Source organism: Homalodisca vitripennis, chromosome 4 (assembly GCF_021130785.1).
Source record: "Homalodisca vitripennis isolate AUS2020 chromosome 4, UT_GWSS_2.1, whole genome shotgun sequence".
Classification (NCBI taxonomy): domain Eukaryota; kingdom Metazoa; phylum Arthropoda; class Insecta; order Hemiptera; family Cicadellidae; genus Homalodisca; species Homalodisca vitripennis.
This window is the reverse complement of record NC_060210.1, coordinates 44,109,193-44,131,224: the sequence shown is the minus strand read 5'-3', so window position 1 is coordinate 44,131,224 and position 22,032 is coordinate 44,109,193. Positions and strand designations below refer to the sequence as shown.

The 22,032-nt window shown below is 34.7% G+C and overlaps 1 protein-coding gene across 10 annotated transcripts in view; it reads left to right on the top strand.

Moving 5' to 3' along the window:
• The window catches only part of LOC124359235 (glycerol-3-phosphate acyltransferase 1, mitochondrial), a 90,212-nt gene that overhangs the window by 2,836 nt on the left and 65,344 nt on the right, over positions 1 to 22,032 (top strand). For 5 of the 10 annotated variants that reach the window (XM_046811807.1, XM_046811814.1, XM_046811810.1 and 2 more), the window contains exons 1-2: positions 14,480 to 14,632; positions 20,438 to 20,564. The exons of 2 other annotated variants lie outside the window; for them this stretch is intronic. In XM_046811807.1, the coding sequence (XP_046667763.1) occupies positions 20,473 to 20,564 (92 nt within the window). In that variant the 5' untranslated portion in view covers positions 14,480 to 14,632; positions 20,438 to 20,472. Of the gene's footprint in view, positions 1 to 10,777; positions 10,860 to 14,479; positions 14,633 to 20,389; positions 20,565 to 22,032 lie in introns of those variants that run through there. 3 more of the 10 variants (XM_046811808.1, XM_046811817.1, XM_046811809.1) reach the window with 3 other exon arrangements.

Here is a 22,032-nt window from a genome sequence, read left to right as displayed (position 1 = left end):
AGTCTTTCACAATTTATATTTTCTTTTTCTAATCTTTTACTCATTTACTAAAAAGTCATAAGTACAGTAGAGTCCCGTTAATCCGACCTAATTGGGACCGAGCCCTATTCGGATTATGTGATTGTTCGGATTAGCCAGAATTACAGAAAAATACGGTTTTAAACTTGAGATGGGTCTATTTTGTTATAGAATTATCAATATTGTTTATTAAAACATGTTTTCTGACTGTTGCATTGTATTTCTTGACAAATAAACGTGTTTGCGAATACTAAGCACTTTTACCGTATTTAGTGTGAGAGTTCTATTGTTAAGCAATGTGAGCGTACTGGATATTGTACGGGTCCACGCGTTCAATAGTTGTACGAAACTACGCGTCATCCAATAGACTCCCTTCAATGAGACAGAAGAGAATAACTGAATTTATGTCTTTTAACATTTAATATTGTACTCAATAATAATATCAGTACTGTACGTCCAATTTTTGTTTGATTTCACTTCTTAATACAGTAATTTAACTCATACTTAACCTATAAGTCTTAATTTGGTACTGTATTTAATTTCATTATTTATGTACTGTACCGTACACAATTTGTCTTAATAAAATAGTGTATGTCTATTTAATTAAAGTTTTCTTTGTTTATGTACGAAATGATGCACCCATTTTCATTTTGTATGTAATTAGTTCCTATAACTGTTCATTATCGTTATAAATAATTCCTCCTGGACCTGTTCGGATTAACTGACGTTCGGATTACACGTGTTCGGATTAGCGGGACTCCACTGTAATTTGTTTCTAACTAAAATAGTACAAGATTTTAATCATGCTAATAATAACAAACATTGAATGTTCAAAAAAAGTCTTCCCTAATGCGTGTTTAGACACATCATGTTTATTCTGGTTTTTTTTTACAGTGACACACTATCTGATTCTCACCTTTAATCCTGGTTTTCATCTCCTCATTACAAACTGGAAATATCAGATTTAACATAGCTAGCTCCTTTTCTTGCAGCCATTTAAAACACTGCTCAATGTTTATAAAAATATTTTGAGCCAATACTTAAATATTCATTGCCATCTTCTCTTGTCGCTAGCCTTCTTCTAAATAAACGAAATAACAACTGCTGGTAATGACATCATTAGCAATAGCTGGTAATGACGTCACTAGACTAAATAAAGAAAGCTGGCAATGATTAATTATGAATATCTATAGGTCGAATGTCGTATTTCCTAGTATCGATAATAATCGTCCAGTTGTGTTGGTGGGCTCTTATTATATTGTAACCTAATTCGATATTACAGTTAATTAAAATTAAAATATTATTTTGCCTTATTAATTATAATAATGTTTTTTTGTAAACAATAAACAACAAAAAGTACCTTTTAGAAAATTTGAAGAACTTGAAAATGGTAATTAATATGAGGAAATTGTGTGAGATATTCCAAAGTGATGAGATTTGTTTCAAGTGGCTTCAAGATGTGGGTTTGGCTCCTGGGAATCCATCTTTTTAAGACTTGTGTCAGAGGTGCAAACATGGTGGTATCTAGATGCCAAAAAACAGGTGAGAAAATTCACAATCTCACTAAAAACGCTTTTGCCAACTAATGCTTTGAAGGTTTTAAATTTGGCACGAGAAATATAGTCACTCTCAAGTACTATTTCTATATGAACCAGACAAACTATGACTTTTTATGGTAGAATGCAGTGACAAAAAGTATATAATGTGTTAAGCAAATTGTTTCATTTGGCTAGGTAATAAGTGTGATAGAGAGGAAACGTTGGGTGGTTTTGGAGTTGTAGTAGAAGTAGTTGAATGTAAAATAGGTAAAAGAAAGTACAACTGTGGAATATTAGTTGAAGGCACTTGATTGTTAAGATTAATAGAAACTGTACCTGAAGAGAAAAGAAGAGGGCATCGTTACATACTCAAGGTCTGTCCTGACAACAAGAGACACAAAAAACTCTAATACTTTTTAATATTTAAACATGTCAAACCATAATAGTCACATACTCATGGAAGTCTTACTTTCATTTAACTGATCATGGGTTTGTACATTTTACTATAAACCATTCAATAAACTTCATTGAGCAATTCATTGACCGGTGCAAATACCCAAACTATTGAAAGTTCTTGGTGAGCAGTTAAAAGAAGTTTACGAATACTGGCTTACTGTCTAGCGGACCATTTTTGTATTGCAGGCAAGTACATCTTTCTGGGGAAAATCTTATCCTCCATTTTATAAAACCAAATGCTCACTGCTATCCGGGCAAGTTTAAAATTTTGTAAAATTTCTTTAATATGTTGTGTTATATTTAATGTTATTGTTAAATGGATGTTATTAAAAATTGTATTATTCTTGCTGTCAATGAATTATAATTTTTGTTGCCTATGATTATTATATAATACCAAAGTTTGAAAATATATCGAACCATTTGATAAAAATAATTGAATAACAAGTTCAGGCCGCTTATTAAAGACTACCCATATATATATATATTGTGTTTGCAACCCTTTCATGTTGGTCACCCTAATCTAATATCTTCTCTTATTGACTCATTAATATCCATCCAGAACTTGATTCCCTCCTGATGGCAATGTACTTGAGCTCCATGTAACCTTCCACGCAGTAAAGCGTCTAAAATCTGACATTGTCCCAGACTTGTCACTTTCCAGGAGTCAAGTCTGACAGTGTCAGATTTCAGACACTACACTGAGCGGAAGGTGAAATGTTGCCAAACTCAGCATTGTTATTGAATTATTCTCCCGGTCCCGTAGGTTTAATTTATTTTATTTTATTTTACATTCCAACAGAAATCTCCATTTTTACAGTTTAAACAAAGCTATTAGAAAAATAAAAAAATAGATTGTGATAGGGTGTAACATACACAATAACTCCAACCATTACTTAATTAACAATGCATATAAACATTTAAACAGTGAATGATTGATATGAATAATTTGATCCAACTCAGTGGTAAATTTCTCTTATTCTGGATGCGATTTTCTCTAAATTATGAACATTTCAGAAAAAGTTCAGATTTTTCATGAAATAGTTGCCAATAACACAAGCATTATTTCTGAGACAAGAAAGAACCATGCAGAATAACAACAGTAGATTGAAAAGAGTACTTTGAGACAGCATTATTGAGGTAGAGAATTCATCATATATAGTAAAAAATGGTAGTTCCCCTTCAAGGGTTTGTATGAGTACTTGATTTGAAATAGAACTTTATATTTCAACTGTGCATATGTAAGGAAATAATTGTGGCAGGTTGATCACAACAATGAAGTTAAACTTGAGGAAATATACACTTTTCTAAAAAAACTCCCATTTTTAACTCAAGATATATCCATATTTGAGTGGAGGAAAATCTCAAAGATCTACAAATTCAAAATTTTGAGGAAAATTCTCTATAAATGTTTGAGATTAAATGGTTTATGGTTTGTAATTGATACTGATGTACATTCATCCACCTGTATAAATCATCACAAATTATTTAATATTTATATGACATCCTTGATATCATTGCCCTGGCATAAATGATACATCTTGAGAATGTGGTTTCAGCATGACATTGCACCTGCACATTTTACCAAGGCAGAGTGTCTACTTGGACAAAGGGTTTACAGGTTGGACGTGTACTTCTGTATATTGGCCATCAAGGTCAACCAACTTTGCACCACCAGACTTAGTTTTCAGGTGGTATGAAAAATAGTCAATGAAACCATAGTATTCAATAGAGAAGAATTGGTCAGTAGGATCATTGCAGGTGCAGAAGATATTTGAAACAGCTCTTCCATAATGTTTCAGATATTAAGAGATTTAAATGGAATTGAAATTAGATGGTTTTTAGGCTGAATTATTGTCCATTTAAAAACCTTCAAGCATAAATTTAAACTTCTCTATATGTAAGTTACTTAGAACATTAAATGAAAGAGTCAGTATTTCTAGCAAGTAGTGTTAAATGACCAAAAGGACTTTTGAAATTGTGTAAAGACAATTTCTTATAAGGTAAATTACGAGAGCTAATTAATTATTGTTTGGAGAGGGATACTTACTGTGCATTTTTGGAATGACATATCTATGAGGGATTTCAGAAATAAGTTAATTTGGATCTTAATTTATCTGCAAAATTGTCATTGTTTCCTTTGAGTGCTTGCTGTTTTCCGTTCAAAAGTATAAGTTGTGTCTTTATTTAAAACTGAATATTTACCAGCATTTAAAGTTGTGGAGGCAGTTTTACTCATTAAAATTCCTCACATACAGCCCAATTTGACAAATAAGAGGAAGAAAAATATGTAGGTTATCGATCATTGGGAAATAGAGAGCCAAATCATACCAGCTGAAAGGGAGATACTACTGTTGAACCAAACTCAGTAGAATGTAAAGAGAAGATTAAGGAGACTTTAAATGAATATTTTGTATCATATATTAGGAAGATTCAAAATGCAAGGAAATTTTTTTGGACAAAATTGAAAAGCAATATTATAACTTAACAAAATTATTCCTAATTGTTTTAGCTACTCTGTCTTAGTTTCTCACAATACAATGTAAAAAATTTCAATAACTCTTTTACCGAATTTTATTATATAAACCTATAACTATGTTTTCTTACAAGAGGGGATTATTTTATTCTCTCAGAGTAATGGGAAATTTGAGAGTGAATCTTACTTCAGTACTGAAGTTAAAAACAATGGTTAAGAGGTAACTTATTTCTGTTCGCTTGATGTATACAAAATGTACAGTCAAATTAAATCTAACATTCCGTTGAATTCTTTCCATTAGTCAGTTTTTATAAATATATTGTATAAATCTTACATTTTATTCTCTTTTAAATGGAATTGTGTGTGTTCATGAAATATTTTTCCAGAAAATTTGAAAAATGACATTCAGAAACACCTTTTTGAACAAGGTTATTTCATGACATTTACTAATAATAGCAGCAGTGTTTGGGTAATCTCCTGAAGACGTACACTCTGGCACAGACTATCTAACGGAATCTAAATTAATTGTGGTATGAAGTCAAATCTTATAGTAAACGTGCCTAAAATTTTGCATATTCAATTATTTAATAAGATTGCAATGAAGTTATAATATCATTAAACTATTTAATGTCCAAGAGTACACAACTGAGTCATGGTTCCTTGCATACCTTCTATGGCATAGTAATTCTAATCCAGTTACAGAGATGATTCTAGGTCAAGGTCAGAAAAGGGAAGCCTAGTACTGGTGTCTCCTTACAAGGATCTTAACACACTTGGTATATTTTCTAAAGTAGTGTTGCTGTTGGTTTTGATCAGTTTAAAATTGTGAAAAAATGTAAAATGTATACTGTTTTGAAACTTATTAGTATTCAAACTAATCAACAATACAACCACAATGCCTTATGTTGGGGCCTACTCGAAAGCTATTATTGTGTATTCTATTACAATAATATTAGGCAAGTTAAAATGTTGCCTATATACTATTTTTTTTTAAATGTGTCCAGACTCATAAATAGACAAGTTTTATTTATTAAGCACATATATTGTACAACTGTATGGTGTCATGTTAACTTACCTAATATTAAAATATCTTTTTCGGGTATAATAAAAAAAAAATGGAAGATTTCATATTTGGCTGTTATCTTAAACTATCAAACTGAAGATGCATTGTTAGTTTTAGTTTTATTTTTACCACACTCATAACCCCAATGATTGCAAAATCGTAAAAATTATAAAAAAACATTACAAACTCTGATAGAGGGATGACAAGTAACACGAGTTCGGACCTACAAGTGACAAGGGTGTACCTCAGGGGTCTGTTCTGGGGTTTTATTTACATTATTTACAAATGACCTTCCAGCTTTCATTAATCAGTTCAGTCATGCAATAATGTATGCAGATTACACGGTATTTCTCTCTCTCCAAATAAATGCTTGGAACTGCTAGAAATTAATGCTTACATGGGCGTCAATGTAGTCCTTGGGCACTGCAATGTTTTCTTCGAACAGATAAGTTTTTTAATCAACTGCCAGAAGACATCAAGAGTAACAACCCGAAGGTGCTGAAACATAGACTGCTGAACTGTCTCCTATACAGACCATCCTACGCCGTTAATGATTTAATTTAATTTTTATATTCATGACTATATTTTTTATTGATTGTTATAACGCCATTTCAAATCTTGACGATTTTGAAATAAAGATTCTCTCTCTACTTCCTGAACTACTTGTAACCTAGTTCCTGAACCAGGTTAGTATTCTTGATAATATACCTGCAACTTTATATTAGTAGGTATGCAATATCTTTGTTCATTTGGCGTTACTCAGGAGGCATATATGTAGTGGTAAATAAATGTAATTCTTGGAATTATAATAGAAATTACTGTACTTTCTTAAATGTGATGTAGAAAACTATTTTATATTTAAGGTGTGATGAACAAATCTCTAAGGAATGTTTTACCATTACATGGACGCAAACAAATTTACCTCCCATCGTCTGTTGGGTTTTTATTTGTACCCACCTCGTATAATATTTGGCTCTTGGTTTAAGGAACAGACATTACATGTGGTCACAGAAAGTGATTTCATGCAATCAAGGAGCAGCCATTACATTTTGGCGGTAACTTGACATTATTGGGCACAGATGATTTCATACAGTCAAGGATATAATAAAGTAGACAATGTATTGGATGTGTAAAGAAAGTTTTATAAAATTTGGCTCATACGTTTTTGAGGTTCGGCTTTTACAGGACGTAAAATGGTATAGCTTCAAAAATAGGTGCGGCCTAAGAATGATGGTTGTAATGTAGTATATTAGACTGTCTCAAATTTGTATAGAAAGTTATCAAAATCAGCTCGTCGTACCTATAATTTGTTTTTTATTATTTGATATGTAAAATCAATATAGCTAAGAAAATAGGTCTGGCCCAAGAATGAAGATAGTAATATAATATAGTAGATCAGTGGCACACTCAGAAATCTTCTCTGGGGGGAGTCCGGTACACTGTTGAGTCGGGGGTATGGAAACAACGGGAAATTTTTTTGAAATATTAGGTCCTAAAATGATTATTTTATAGTACTTTTGAACCAATGAAAGGAGGGCAAAAAAGTGGAAGGTCAGTGTATATAAAGTTTGCAGTAAAATCACCAGTAAGTTTATACTGGGATAATTAAAATATTCTGCAACAAATTCAGTGTATATGAAGTTTGTTAAAGGGGAATCTGTCGTGTCATTTAACCTAATGTTAAATTTGTCATATATCGGTACCAGTTATTTAAAACAAGGCGCAGTTGATGTATGGGATATTGAAAATTGTCTTAAAATCTTAAATTTATTGTAATTATGATCAAAGTTATCACGTGATAAGCGTGATTGTACTGTTAGTAGGGTTTTCAAAATGTATACATTTGGAAGTGATAATATTTTTAGTTCTTTAAATAGAGGTTTACAATTACAAGAAGTGCTAAACGATGAAATAATAATGATTTTTTTCTGGATCTTAAAATTGTGGTGTTCAAAAATTCAGTAGTTGAGTTTTCTCTGGATTTAATTTTTGCCCATTAATCTCAAACCAATTACGAAACTGTATGCCAATTCAGAAAAAAACTAGATTCAATTTACGGCAATTTGATAAGTCAGTGACTTTTAATCTATTATGCTACTTTTGTTCAGTTATTAATAGCTGTTCAGCCATAAAGTCGCAGTCGCGATTCGCGAGCACTGTTGGCTTGTTAAGTACCGGCACGGCGATTTCTTACCTGCTAATTTCATTCAGGTATTAATAGCGATAAAGTCGCAGTCGCGATTCGCGAGCACTGTTGGCTTATCAGTTACCGGCACCGCGATTTCTTACCTGCTAATTTCATTCAGGTATTAATAGCGATAAAGTCGCAGTCGCGATTCGCGAGCACTGTTGGCTTATTAGGTACCGGCACCGCGATTTCTTGCCTGCTACTAATTTAATTTCAGGTATTAATAGCGATAAAGTCGCAGTCGCGATTCGCGAGCATTGTTGGCTTATCAGGTACCGGAACCGCAATTTCTTACCTGCTACTTAAGTTCAGGTATTAATAGCGATAAAGTCGCAGTCGCGATTCGCGAGCATTGTTGGCTTATCAGGTACCGGCACCGCAATTTCTTACCTGCGAATTTCATTCAGTTATTAATAGCGATAAAGTCGCAGTCGCGATTCGCGAGCATTGTTGGCTTATCAGGTACCGTCGCAGTCGCGATTCGCGACTTACCGGCACCGCGATTTCTTACCTGCTACTTAAGTTGAGGTATTAATAGCGATAAAGTAGCAGTGCGATTCGCGAGCATTGTTGGCTTATCAGGTACCGGCACCGCAATTTCTTACCTGCTAGTTAAGTTCAGGTATTAATAGCGATAAAGTCGCAGTCGCGATTCGCGAGCACTGTTGGCTTATCAGTTACCGGCACCGCGATTTCTGACCTGCTACTTAAGTTCAGGTACCGGCACTGCAATTTCTTACCTGCGAATTTCATTCAGTTATTAATAGCGATAAAGTCGCAGTCGCGATTCGCGATCATTGTTGGCTTATCAGGTACCGGAACCGCGATTTCTGACCTGCTACTTAAGTTCAGGTATTAATAGCGATAAAGACGCAGTGCGATTCGCGAGCATTGTTGGCTTATCAGGTACCGGCATCGCGATTTCTTGCCTGCTACTTAAGTTCAGGTACTAATAGCGATATAGTCGCAGTCGCGATTCTGCTGCCTATCAGGTCCCGCGATTTGTTACCTGTTACTTAAGTTCAGGTACTAATAGCGATATAGTCGCAGTCGCGATTCTGCTGGCCTATCAGGTCCCGCGATTTGTTACCTGTTACCTAAGTTCAGGTACTAATAGCGATATAGTTGCAGTCGCGATTCTGCTGGCCTATCAGGTCCCGCAATTTTTTACCTGTTACTTTAGTTCCTGTACTAATAGCGATATAGTCGCAGTCGCCTGCTGGCCTATATTAGCTACTTCGATTTCTTAACTGATGAATTTATTTCTCATCTTAGCCATTTGGTATTAAGATTCTCCAGAATAAAAACAAGTACTTGGTTTATAGCTTACTTAAGAACACACTATTAAGAAAAAAAAACAAACATCTTTTCGTATGATAAATATGAAGTAAATTATGATAAGGAAGATAGTTGTTATATCAGTTTAATTATATGTTATAACTGAAAATACATTTTGTTTTGTAAAATATACCAATTAAATTATATATACCGTATAATGATGCCTAATAAATGAATTATAATGATATTTCTTCTATATAATTATAATTACATATTATAACTAAAGGAATACATATTTTCGTATGTTGTAAAAATTCAATTATTTATAAGATGAACAACTGTTTCCATTAGTTGCACTTGAACTTAAAAGCATATGTAGAATGTTTCTTGAATATAACCTGCTCATCCGCTGCTGACACCTACTGGCAGCGAGTGTAACTATTCCTTCTCTTATGCTATCGCGATTTTTTTCCTGCCACTTTCGTTCAATAACAGTTAACTGCAATTTAAAAATCGCGCGAAAAAGTAGCAGATACGCGAATCGCGACCCATCACTCGCGAGGTCATTTCAGTAATTTCTGCTGATTCTCAGAATGAGCAACACGACGATGTCTCGCTTCGTTCCGTTTGTTTACATCCGTTTTGTTCTTCGGCGTTAAATTATTCTGTATGTGATTATATTACTATTTTTTTGTTATATCCTGTGTAATAGATTAAACATAATATATTGATTAAAATCGTGAATGTAAAGGATTTAAGAAGATAGATAAGAAGTTAAGATAGCAGTAACGTCCGCTCGATTATTGAATTAATCGATTATCCCATCACAAGTTATCTTTCCGTTACAGCTGGCAACACTGCTCCACAACGCAGGCTTGCATCGATATGTCTCTTACTATAGTGTGACAGTGTTGTTAGTTTGTTTAGCACAGTCTGCACAAAGCACAGTAATTTTGTCAATTGTCCATCGCATTGGACAAATAACGTCGCAAAACAAAATTTTGTTTAGTGTTTTAATACCAGACCAAATAATTCTCAGGATTTAGTAGTAATTTTTAGATTTAAATAATATAGAAACTTTAAATTTACAATGTTTAAACTAGTCAAGAACTTAATTTATGTTTATAAATTATTGCTATTAATTTACAATTATTGAAAAAAACCTATCAATATATAGATACAAAAGAAGGTTAAACTGAAATAGTTATACAAGTGTGCATAGGTTTGTTTTCATTTGTTAATAGCATAATATGTTTTCTAATTTTATTTAATAATTAACTGTTATTAATACTATGTTTTCTTCTTAGTTGTCTACATGCCATACTGAGTTTACGTGATAGTGGGGTTACATGATTGATAGGACTAGACTGTTTTACAGTTAAAGATTGAAACGAAATTTCAGCTAAAACAGGTTTGTCTTTATTAGGTGGGGAGGGGGGGAATTGCTAACAACTCTCATTTGGCCAAATCAATCCACCCACTGCTGCTAACTAAGGGTTCTATTATTAGTGTAAATAATATAATAATAATATTAGACGTAAAAAATTACTTTAAAATTACTTAAATTTAAATAGATCCAAGATCAATATTAAAATTCGTGATGATGTATTTCTTGTGTAATTAATTAAGAACGCTCGATTTTTAATATGATAGCTGGTTGAATTTAAAAGTTTTTATCGAAGTGCTAGCCATCAATAATAATAACTACTGGATCGTTAACCCAATAAGATAATGATCAGTTTCTGTTTGTTATTGTGGTGTAGGCCTACTGATGAGTAAAGGCTGTCAATGGGGTTAACTGCAGCCTCAGGAGGATCCAATAAACTCTACCACCCAGTCTCTGTCGTAAGTTACAAAGACGTGCCACTCAAAACAGCTATATATATATATATATATATATATATATATATATATATATATATATATATATATATATAGCGAGTAGGTTGAACAAATCAAACAGTTGTATTTAGTAGTCCAATAGTTGATTATGTACTGATTACAATGACTCTCCCATCTCCTCGACTCCTCTAGTAGTCCAATAGTAGATTATGTACTGATGACAATAACTCTCCCATCTCCTCGACTCCTCTAGTAGTCCAATAGTAGATTATGTACTGATGACAATAACTCTCCCATCTCATCGACTCCTCTAGTAGTCCAATAGTAGATTATGTACTGATGACAATAACTCTCCCATCTCCTCGACTCCTCTAGTAGTCCAATAGTAGATTATGTACTGATGACAATAACTCTCCCACCTCCTCGACTCCTCTAGTAGTCCAATAGTTGATTATGTACTGATTACAATGACTCTCCCATCTCCTCGACTCCTCTAGTAGTCCAATAGTAGATTATGTACTGATTACAATGACTCTCCCATCTCCTCGACTCCTCTAGTAGTCCAATAGTAGATTATGTACTGATGACAATAACTCTCCCATCTCCTCGACTCCTCTAGTAGTCCAATAGTTGATTATGTACTGATTACTGTAGTAGTCCAATAACTGATGACAATAACTCTCCCACCTCCTCGACTCCTCTAGTAGTCCAATATTAGATTATGTACTGATGACAATAACTCTCCCATCTCCTCGACTCCTCTAGTAGTCCAATAGTAGATTATGTACTGATGACAATAACTCTCCCATCTCCTCGACTCCTCTAGTAGTCCAATAGTAGATTATGTACTGATGACAATAACTCTCCCACCTCCTCGACTCCTCTAGTAGTCCAATAGTTGATTACGTACTGATGACAATAACTCTCCCACCTCCTCGACTCCTCTAGTAGTCCAATAGTTGATTATGTACTGATGACAATAACTCTCCCACCTCCTCGACTCCTCTAGTAGTCCAATAGTTGATTATGTACTGATGACAATAACTCTCCCATCTCCTCGACTCCTCTAGTAGTCCAATAGTAGATTATGTACTGATGACAATAACTCTCCCACCTCCTCGACTCCTCTAGTAGTCCAATAGTAGATTATGTACTGATGACAATAACTCTCCCACCTCCTCGACTCCTCTAGTAGTCCAATAGTAGATTATGTACTGATGACAATAACTCTCCCACCTCCTCGACTCCTCTAGTAGTCCAATAGTAGATTATGTACTGATGACAATAACTCTCCCACCTCCTCGACTCCTCTAGTAGTCCAATAGTTGATTATGTACTGATGACAATAACTCTCCCACCTCCTCGACTCCTCTAGTAGTCCAATAGTAGATTATGTACTGATGACAATAACTCTCCCATCTCCTCGACTCCTCTAGTAGTCCAATAGTAGATTATGTACTGATGACAATAACTCTCCCACCTCCTCGACTCCTCTAGTAGTCCAATAGTAGATTATGTACTGATGACAATAACTCTCCCACCTCCTCGACTCCTCTAGTAGTCCAATAGTAGATTATGTACTGATTACAATAACTCTCCCACCTCCTCGACTCCTCTAGTAGTCCAATAGTAGATTATGTACTGATGACAATAACTCTCCCACCTCCTCGACTCCTCTAGTAGTCCAATAGTAGATTATGTACTGATGACAATAACTCTCCCACCTCCTCGACTCCTCTAGTAGTCCAATAGTAGATTATGTACTGATGACAATAACTCTCCCACCTCCTCGACTCCTCTAGTAGTCCAATAGTAGATTATGTACTGATGACAATAACTCTCCCATCTCCTCGACTCCTCTAGTAGTCCAATAGTAGATTATGTACTGATTACAATGACTCTCCCATCTCCTCGACTCCTCTAGTAGTCCAATAGTAGATTATGTACTGATGACAATAACTCTCCACCTCCTCGACTCCTCTAGTAGTCCAATAGTTGATTATGTACTGATGACAATAACTCTCCCACCTCCTCGACTCCTCTAGTAGTCCAATAGTTGATTACGTACTGATGACAATAACTCTCCCACCTCCTCGACTCCTCTAGTAGTCCAATAGTTGATTATGTACTGATGACAATAACTCTCCCATCTCCTAGACTCCTCTAGTAGTCCAATAGTAGATTATGTACTGATGACAATAACTCTCCCACCTCCTCGACTCCTCTAGTAGTCCAATAGTAGATTGTGTACTGATGACAATAACTCTCCCATCTCCTAGACTCCTCTAGTAGTCCAATAGTAGATTGTGTACTGATGACAATAACTCTCCCACCTCCTCGACTCCTCTAGTAGTCCAATAGTAGAATCTCCTAGACTCCTCTAGTAGTCCAATAGTAGATTATGTACTGATTACAATAACTCTCCCACCTCCTCGACTCCTCTAGTAGTCCAATATTAGATTATGTACTGGTGACAATAACTCTCCCATCTCCTCGACTCCTCTAGTAGTCCAATAGTAGATTATGTACTGATTACAATGACTCTCCCATCTCCTCGACTCCTCTAGTAGTCCAATAGTAGATTATGTACTGATGACAATAACTCTCCACCTCCTCGACTCCTCTAGTAGTCCAATAGTTGATTATGTACTGATGACAATAACTCTCCCACCTCCTCGACTCCTATAGTAGTCCAATAGTTGATTACGTACTGATGACAATAACTCTCCCACCTCCTCGACTCCTCTAGTAGTCCAATAGTAGATTATGTACTGATGACAATAACTCTCCCACCTCCTCGACTCCTCTAGTAGTCCAATAGTAGATTGTGTACTGATGACAATAACTCTCCCATCTCCTAGACTCCTCTCGATTTGCTGCATCAAATATGTAAAAAGGAAGCAACTCGAACAATAACATGGTGGAGAGAGAAAGTCAAACCAAAAGTTACTTTTAATCAGCAATTAATTATTTATACTTATCTACCAGGCCAATCTTTTAAGGGACATAGTATGTAATAGAGACTAGGTAGATTGTATAATCAACTACTTCACGTAATGTAAAAGTTTTTTGTGGGCAACATTTCAACAAAACCGGTTAAACTGTATTTTGAACTTGTACGGGTATGTAAGTTTGCAGCTAAAAATCCAGGAAACTCCGAGCACGGGACTGAAGTAACATGGTGGTTAAAAAATTAAATAAAAGTTTTCTAAGAAACATTGTGTTCTTTAAATTCAAGTTTGCTTAATGCCTTTTCAGTTGGATTTGTACGATTTTTAAACAATTTTAGCACTGTCATATGAATCTAGTGATCACTTTTCCAAAAAACAACACTAGTAATTAAATAGAAAATTGTGATTGTGTTTTTAGTATTCACCATTACGTGGTGTTCAGATAAAAATGTTGATCTCTGGATTCCCTTTTTACGTACATAAACTTCAAAATACCGTACTCTTTTTTCGTGAAATTAATGATCTCATTTTGTTACATCAGGGGGAATGTTTGAAATTAACATCGGGTATATGGGACTCGACTCACGATCGTCGATGGGTACAGCGCCCTCTTAAGTGTGAACTTTGCAACGATGATTCTCGCCACTCGGCCCCGGAGTGTCTTATCGTAGTTATCAGCGAGCCACACGTGTAGTGTGAGGTGCTGCTACCAGTTCACTCAGTCGCCGCTACGCTGCGCTACCGTAGTGTGTGTGTACTCTCGCTTCGCGGTGTCTTTCGTCGTCAGTGCCCAGCTGTGAAACTAGTGTCGGTCATTGTCGTGAGGTATTGTTCAACTGATCACTAATTCCAAAATATTCATTCATATCATCGCCACTTTTCTTCAGATTAGCTGATATGCAACCGTTCAATTCTGATTTGCCTATAAATTATATGTACTGGAAAAACTCCACAACATATACTTAAAATTTAACACATTAAAACATATATTATTTTAATTCAAACAGGTGGTACACATTTCTTTGTGTAGTTTTTAAAAATTCTTAGGTCACTATAATTTTACTAAATACTTATATAAACGTAGTAGTCTATTTAGAAGGATTATTACCCACGTAGGTACACACAAGTACTATTCCTGCAGATTAAAAAACATAGGATAAAAAAGGACGTAGAAACGTTATAAATAAAAATATTAGCAGATTAAATAAACTTATATTTAACTATAAAACTGTCAATTTAGCGTATTTATAAAATAAGTATAGAATTAGTAATTCAATAATTTTATTGCATAACTATACATTTCACTTTTGAATTCAATTAAACTATATCAATCTTTTATTCCTTCGCCAAAATATAAATAACCAATACACGTGTTAAATAAAATGGGGTATTTCAACTACTTATTATTAAACACTTATTAAAATAAAATAAAATAAATACTTATTTCAACTAATATCAAATCACGATAGAGTTTGTGTATATTTTGTGCAGTTTAAATGCCGAAGAAAAAGTTAAAATTAAATGTAGAATAAAATAATGTTATGCCCACTTAAAAATATTACGAGCGTTTATTTAAAAGCAGATTGAAGAATAACAGCAATGCGACTATCTTGTGTAAATCTCCAGCATAGGCTACAGATTACAACAATGTCATATTATTGATTTATGCTCGTATTGAAATCGAACAGTTGTGAATTGCAATATTTAAGGAATATGACGTTAGAACAGGTTATTAAATACAAATAAATAAGTATATATAATTGATAATATATAATATAGTCAATAAACTAATTATACATGTCGTAACAAAAGAGCGGCTTAGATTTGTTTTGAATTTCTGCATAGATGCTGGAGTGCGTCCGTTGGTTAATTCACATTCACGATTAGCAGTGTAAATGTAAACGTAAACTTGTATTTTCTTGAATATGGAAAACTGAAAATTGTTGATATCAATCAATTATTGGCTACTGTTATAAAATCTGCAATTACACTACCAATTCGTTTCAGTACTACATTTGTTATTTTAAATTCTTATAAATTGACGAACATAGTCATGTAATGTAACTCGTGGACATTTTAGGCAGTCGCAGTGTTTTCAAAATATTAGGCTACGTTTTCTAATATTTCGATCTGTTCGATCGAAAACCACTTTCAATAAAATTATTTATCTACAACTATATCTCAACCATCAAAGAGACAATTTGTTATAATTAATTGTAATATCTCATAACATAATTTTCTACCAGATTTTCTTTATAAAAAATCAAAACGACGACCGCTCGAACCTAAAATAGAATGATCTGTATGTAGACCTAAGACAAGACCTATTTTTGCTAACAAATGTAATTCTGTAATACAGGCTGATTTGAAGTTTTCATAGGTAATGGATTGTCTACGTATAATCCAAAATGTCTGTATTAAAATTGACCAGAATCTATACTTGATGTAACTAAATCATATTAGATCAAATATACACAGTAGTAGAGTTAGGATGTGTAATATATGGCAAAGTGCACACAATAAAACAGACTGTGTATTAGGGCGGTTTAAAACACTATTTTTATTTGTTCCAAAGTATAGATCAGTCAGGTTATAAATCACCTGATAAGATCTCATAAAATTGATTAACAAATTATTTAACAATATTTTATTGTGTTGATATTGAATAAACCACTATATATAGCGAAATTCGTAAAAGTTGACGTTATGGATATTCTTAGATAAAATGTATTACTGACGGTAGATATTACAAAAATATAACTGTACTATTGAGGATTGGAATTTATCATCTCGTTCAGGTGGCAAAAATCTCTGAAAACGTTAAGCATACCCAAAAATGATCATATAATGGCGATGAACTTGCCCAAATCAAAGTTGACAAAATAAGTTGTAGTTCATAAAACTCAAGTACTATAGGCCTACATGCCTGAAAATCCATACAGGTCAAAGGACATACAGCTTGGTCTTTTATCGACTTTGACTAATTCATCGCCGTTTATTGTTTAGTTTTTATTTTGTCTATATCTTTAAGCTTGTACCTTGATACCGGAAGAAGATAGATTGATTCCAGTTTTTGAACGCAGTGTTCTTTTTTGAACATAACTATGGCAAGATCAGAAACCTTGTTATAGATTTATTAATATTGTAAATGTACAAGTAAGCCTGGCCACGCGTGAATCAGTATTCTTGAAACTGTGTTTACATTTGCTGATCCGCAAGTGTTCAGGTGATATCGTATCTTGAAGACTGTTAGCCACTGTCTTAACGTAGGCTGAGCTGGAAGCCAATTGATAGTTTAGAAATGGCGCCTGACCCTAATTTCAATACAATGCGCTGATAAGGTGTCACATGAATTATAACTATTATATCATTACAGCAGACCGCGTAGAGAGGACTAGAGCTACTAGCCACGGACGTGCACGAGGTGCTGGCACAGAATGGGAGGGATGAGGTAGGTAGAAGGATGATTTCAATACAATGCGCTGATAAGGTGTCACAGGAATTATAACTATTATATCATTACAGCAGACCGCGTAGAGAGGACTAGAGCTACTAGCCACGGACGTGCACGAGGTGCTGGCACAGAATGGGAGGGATGAGGTAGAAGGATAGTCATTGGCACCAAGGCTATTTTCGAGATACTGTGGTGTCACTGTATTGGACAGCCTGTTATGTTTATACAGCAGACACTCGTATATCTATGTTACACTCACAATCTGTATTGTGTTGCATAATATCTGTGTAATATTACATAGTCCACTGATAGTGCTGTAGCGGATTAGAGAACGTCGTCAGAGAAAGTAATATTTAATAGGTCACTGTTAGAAATGTGTGAATTTACTTTTTTAACTCTTAATTTACAAGGCGAAAAAGTTGCGTATTGGGCGAGCAGGGGTCTCAAAGATCAAACAGATTTGCACATTTTAGTGCACGATGTGTCTATTCTTTTTAGGTAAAAAGGCTTCTCCTGTGTTTTTTTACGACTTATTGAAATAAACTTATAAATAAACCTCCAAAAACAAATTGTTTTTAAATTTGTGTTTCTACTTAAAGTACAATTATATATAATATTAATGGCATGCAACAGTTTGTTATATAGCGTTTTGTAATGAACATTCTACGCACCGATGAAGCTGCGTAAAAAATTCTAAAGTGTTAGTGAACAAAGATGAAATTTGTCAACATTAAAATCTTGATATATCATGCAAGACAGGAAAGTATGTCCTTTCCTGTTGAAATATCCCCTCTTTTACTTATATTTAGTTTTCATCCACAATACTTATTTTCAATTTTGTATTATGAGGACTGTTCTCATAATTTAAGTCATGCTTATTATTTACCTCAGAGTCACTTGTGCCTCCGTAAACTTGCCACGCTCAATGTCTGAAAAGTCGGAGCCATTTGCATATAAGTTCAATAAAAACAACCATAAAATAAAAATATAAAGTATATGGGGTCTGAGAGACTCCACAGCAAATGTATATTTTTCCACATACTACATAAGCATTTGCGATCTCAAACACATAGCTCTGTCCCGGAGCAATTACCCAGAATTTACATTAGTGTTAGCGGTAAAAACTCGTAATTTTTGGAAGAGGTAACAACGAATGGACTGATAAATTTTGAAGAACGGTTGCAGATATTAAGAGGTTTATTAGAATCTTATTAAATGCAGATGTTTCTTTTAATGCTTAAAAACGAGAGTTTGTTTAAATAGAAAACAAATGTACGTTTGCCATTTGATATCGATTTTGTACAATAATAAATATTCAGTGTACGATTTAGATATTGAACGAATACATGTACGGTTTACCAGAGTTACTCTGGAATTCGATTAAATAAGGGAACAGTGAGTAGTTATTGTTGCTACGTTGGATTGTAAATGATTTGAACAACATTATTCACAATGATTTGTCGTTGTATACATACCAAGACACATCAAGTGTATCCAAATAATAAAGGATCTCGAGTCATGGATAATGTCAGCAAAGTTCAGTATTATCGTACTGACCAGCGAACCGCATTCAATCGGAGATCGGTGTCTGGTCGGAATATGTAGATTGGCGAATAGGATATTGTCGGTTACAACACTATAACTCGTGGGTAGAGTTACAGCAGGCTACTATAGCCGCCTAGCACAGATCTGCCGTGTCAGTGTATGTATCTGTACGTGTACGATACGTAGACTTGTGTTCTCGTTGTCTGGTCGGAATATGTAGATTGGCGAATAGGATATTGTCGGTTACAACACTATAACTCGTGGGTAGAGTTACAGCAGGCTACTATAGCCGCCTAGCACAGATCTGCCGTGTCAGTGTATGTATCTGTACATGTACGATACGTAGACTTGTGTTCTCGTTGTCTGGTCGGAATATGTAGATTGGCGAATAGGATATTGTCGGTTACAACACTATAACTCGTGGGTAGAGTTACAGCAGGCTACTATAGCCGCCTAGCACAGATCTGCCGTGTCAGTGTATGTATCTGTACATGTACGATACGTAGACTTGTGTTCTCGTTGTCTGGTCGGAATATGTAGATTGGCGAATAGGATATTGCCGGTTACAACACTATAACTCGTGGGTAGAGTTACAGCAGGCTACTATAGCCGCCTAGCAGAGGTCTGCCGTGTCACTGTATGTATCTATCTACTGTACATGTACGATACGTAGACTTGTGTTCTCGTTGTCTGGTCGGAATATGTAGATTGGCGAATAGGATATTGCCGGTTACAACACTATAACTCGTGGGTAGAGTTACAGCAGGCTACTATAGCCGCCTAGCACAGATCTGCAGTGTCACTGAATGTATCTATCTGTTGTACGTGTACGATACGTAGACTTGTGTTATCGGTGTCTGTTTGTTGACACGCGCACCAAAACTAGCGACGGACACGAATTTTCGTCTTGAGGGAAGTTCTTCTTTCGATCTCACAAAAATTAAGTGGGATTATACAACGCAAATATTGGCTCTCGTCTCCTAAGCTGTAAAAACAATTATGATCCGAAAATGAGACATTTGTACATCTCTCAAATCGACACCCAAAAAGGGAGGGGGTAAATGTAGTTTTTAGCAGTATTCTGATGGGATAAAAGGTAAGGTCACAGCCGCCAATACAATGATCACTGATTTCCTTCCCATTAACCTCCTAAACAGTGAAAGGCAACTCTGTCATATCATGTACTCGTAATTAGAGAATTCAAATTAAATAAAACGTATAAAAACATAAAATACGTAAGATAATATTGTATTGAAGAATAAAATACAAATTGCTTACAAAATAAATAAATTAACATACGTTTATTTATTTATTTATTTTATTTATTTATTTATTTATATTTATTACATACGTATTTAAATGATTCGGGTATAGGCCACGTTTTAAGATAGAGGTTATATCCTACAAATTCGTTTTGCTTCAATAATAATTCGACGGACATAAGAACTTCTTTTTCATGTGTACCACCGATTATCAAGTACCCGTGGGCAAAAGATGTGTTAGTACGCTTATATAATTCATTACATTCTAGCAATATACTTGTTACACATTTTACTAAGCCGTGTACTTGTCACGTATCACAGTCTAGACAATACCTCACAGCAAGTGACCGCCCACACTTGTGCTTGCAGTGGGGACATGTGCTTGTGCTAGTGGTTCAGCACGAATGATGTCGTTTTACCTCGCTAGCGGCAGTATGCCGGGCCTCTTCGAGTGGTGTATTTTCGGCGGTCTCGTTTATTGGCTGTTCAATGAAAGGTAAGTCGGCCTATGCTGTTTTACTCTACTGCTGCATGTTTCCTTGTATTGTCTCCTGGTATCGCTAGAATAAATCAACTTTCACCCAATACCAAGGATATCATCGTTGCAGAGTTACAGACCAGTGGACGGCGGCAGAATTTGGACACTGATGTACTCATGGTAGCTTATCGCAAAACAAACTGAGTTCACTTTAATTTGTTACTTGTGACTAGATCTTGTATTGTTTATAAAGTAGTATGAGTTAAGTTGGCATTGAAATATTGTACTGTGTATTGAATCTGACAAATCTGTATATGAAATATCAAATATGAAATAATTGTAAATACGAAATTGAAACGTTGCCAGCATGCATAGTCAGCAAGCATACTTGAAATTCCAGATCACATTTCAAAATCCGTTTTGTTTGAAATAACATGGTTTGCGTATTGTTTTCGTTTCGTAAAGAAAATCAACAATCGTATATGGCTATCACTTATTTCTAGCGAAAGTAGAAAATATTAAGATTATTTTTAATTAAATACGTGAGATTGTATACAACAGTTTAGTTTGAAAACAACACGAATTAATTAAATGACGGTTAATTACAATTGTTGTGTGGTTTATATTCTGCAAGTGGAACATTGATTAACGACATTCAGTAATTAGTCTCTACTATCGGTTCTGTTTTCGTTGTCAGCTGACGGACGCATGGCCAATCAGAGCAGCCCAATATTATCTGCCTGAACTAAACGTGATTTTATTCACCTTTGACTTTGCTCGACCCGATGAATCTCTCCGTATCTGCTAAGCAACATTAATCACGTCTAACTTTTGATGTTGTGGAGTGCATTGCTGTCGCTTTCAGTAATGTTTCGCTGATACCAGTATATTCTAGATAAGTGTTATCTATAAGAGGGCATTGTTATGGTTTCAAGGACTGTTGGCAAGATTTTGTACATTGATCAGACGTACTGTCACCGGCGTACAAACAAAACTGTGAATAAGCCAGTATGGGTTAAAATACCGTTTTCGTGTGGATTTTGACAGTTTGGTAAAATAAACATTCTTATATGTATTTTTGATCGTATTGAACCCCTGGTTAAGTATCAAAAACACTGAAACTACCCATAAAAGTGAATCAAACTTGTATGTTTCAATAGTTTTAGATTTACAACAATAATCTGGCAAACAATATAATTACATTAATAATACAACATTGAAATTTAATTTCATTAAAATGACATAGCTGAAATCAAGTGATAATCATACAAAAATTATATCGTTTCGCGCGGCAAGCTTAGAAAGAACTGTCTCGATTTATATATATATATATATATCGTGATGCTCTGTTTGAAGTGGCATAGGCAATCTTGAGGGGATGCACGGTTTTCATGTTGAGAATTCTATTATATTTTTCTATATATTTAACCCCTGGAATGCTGTAAAGGACCTGGAACATGCTAATCCTCTCCAGTTACGCTATAAT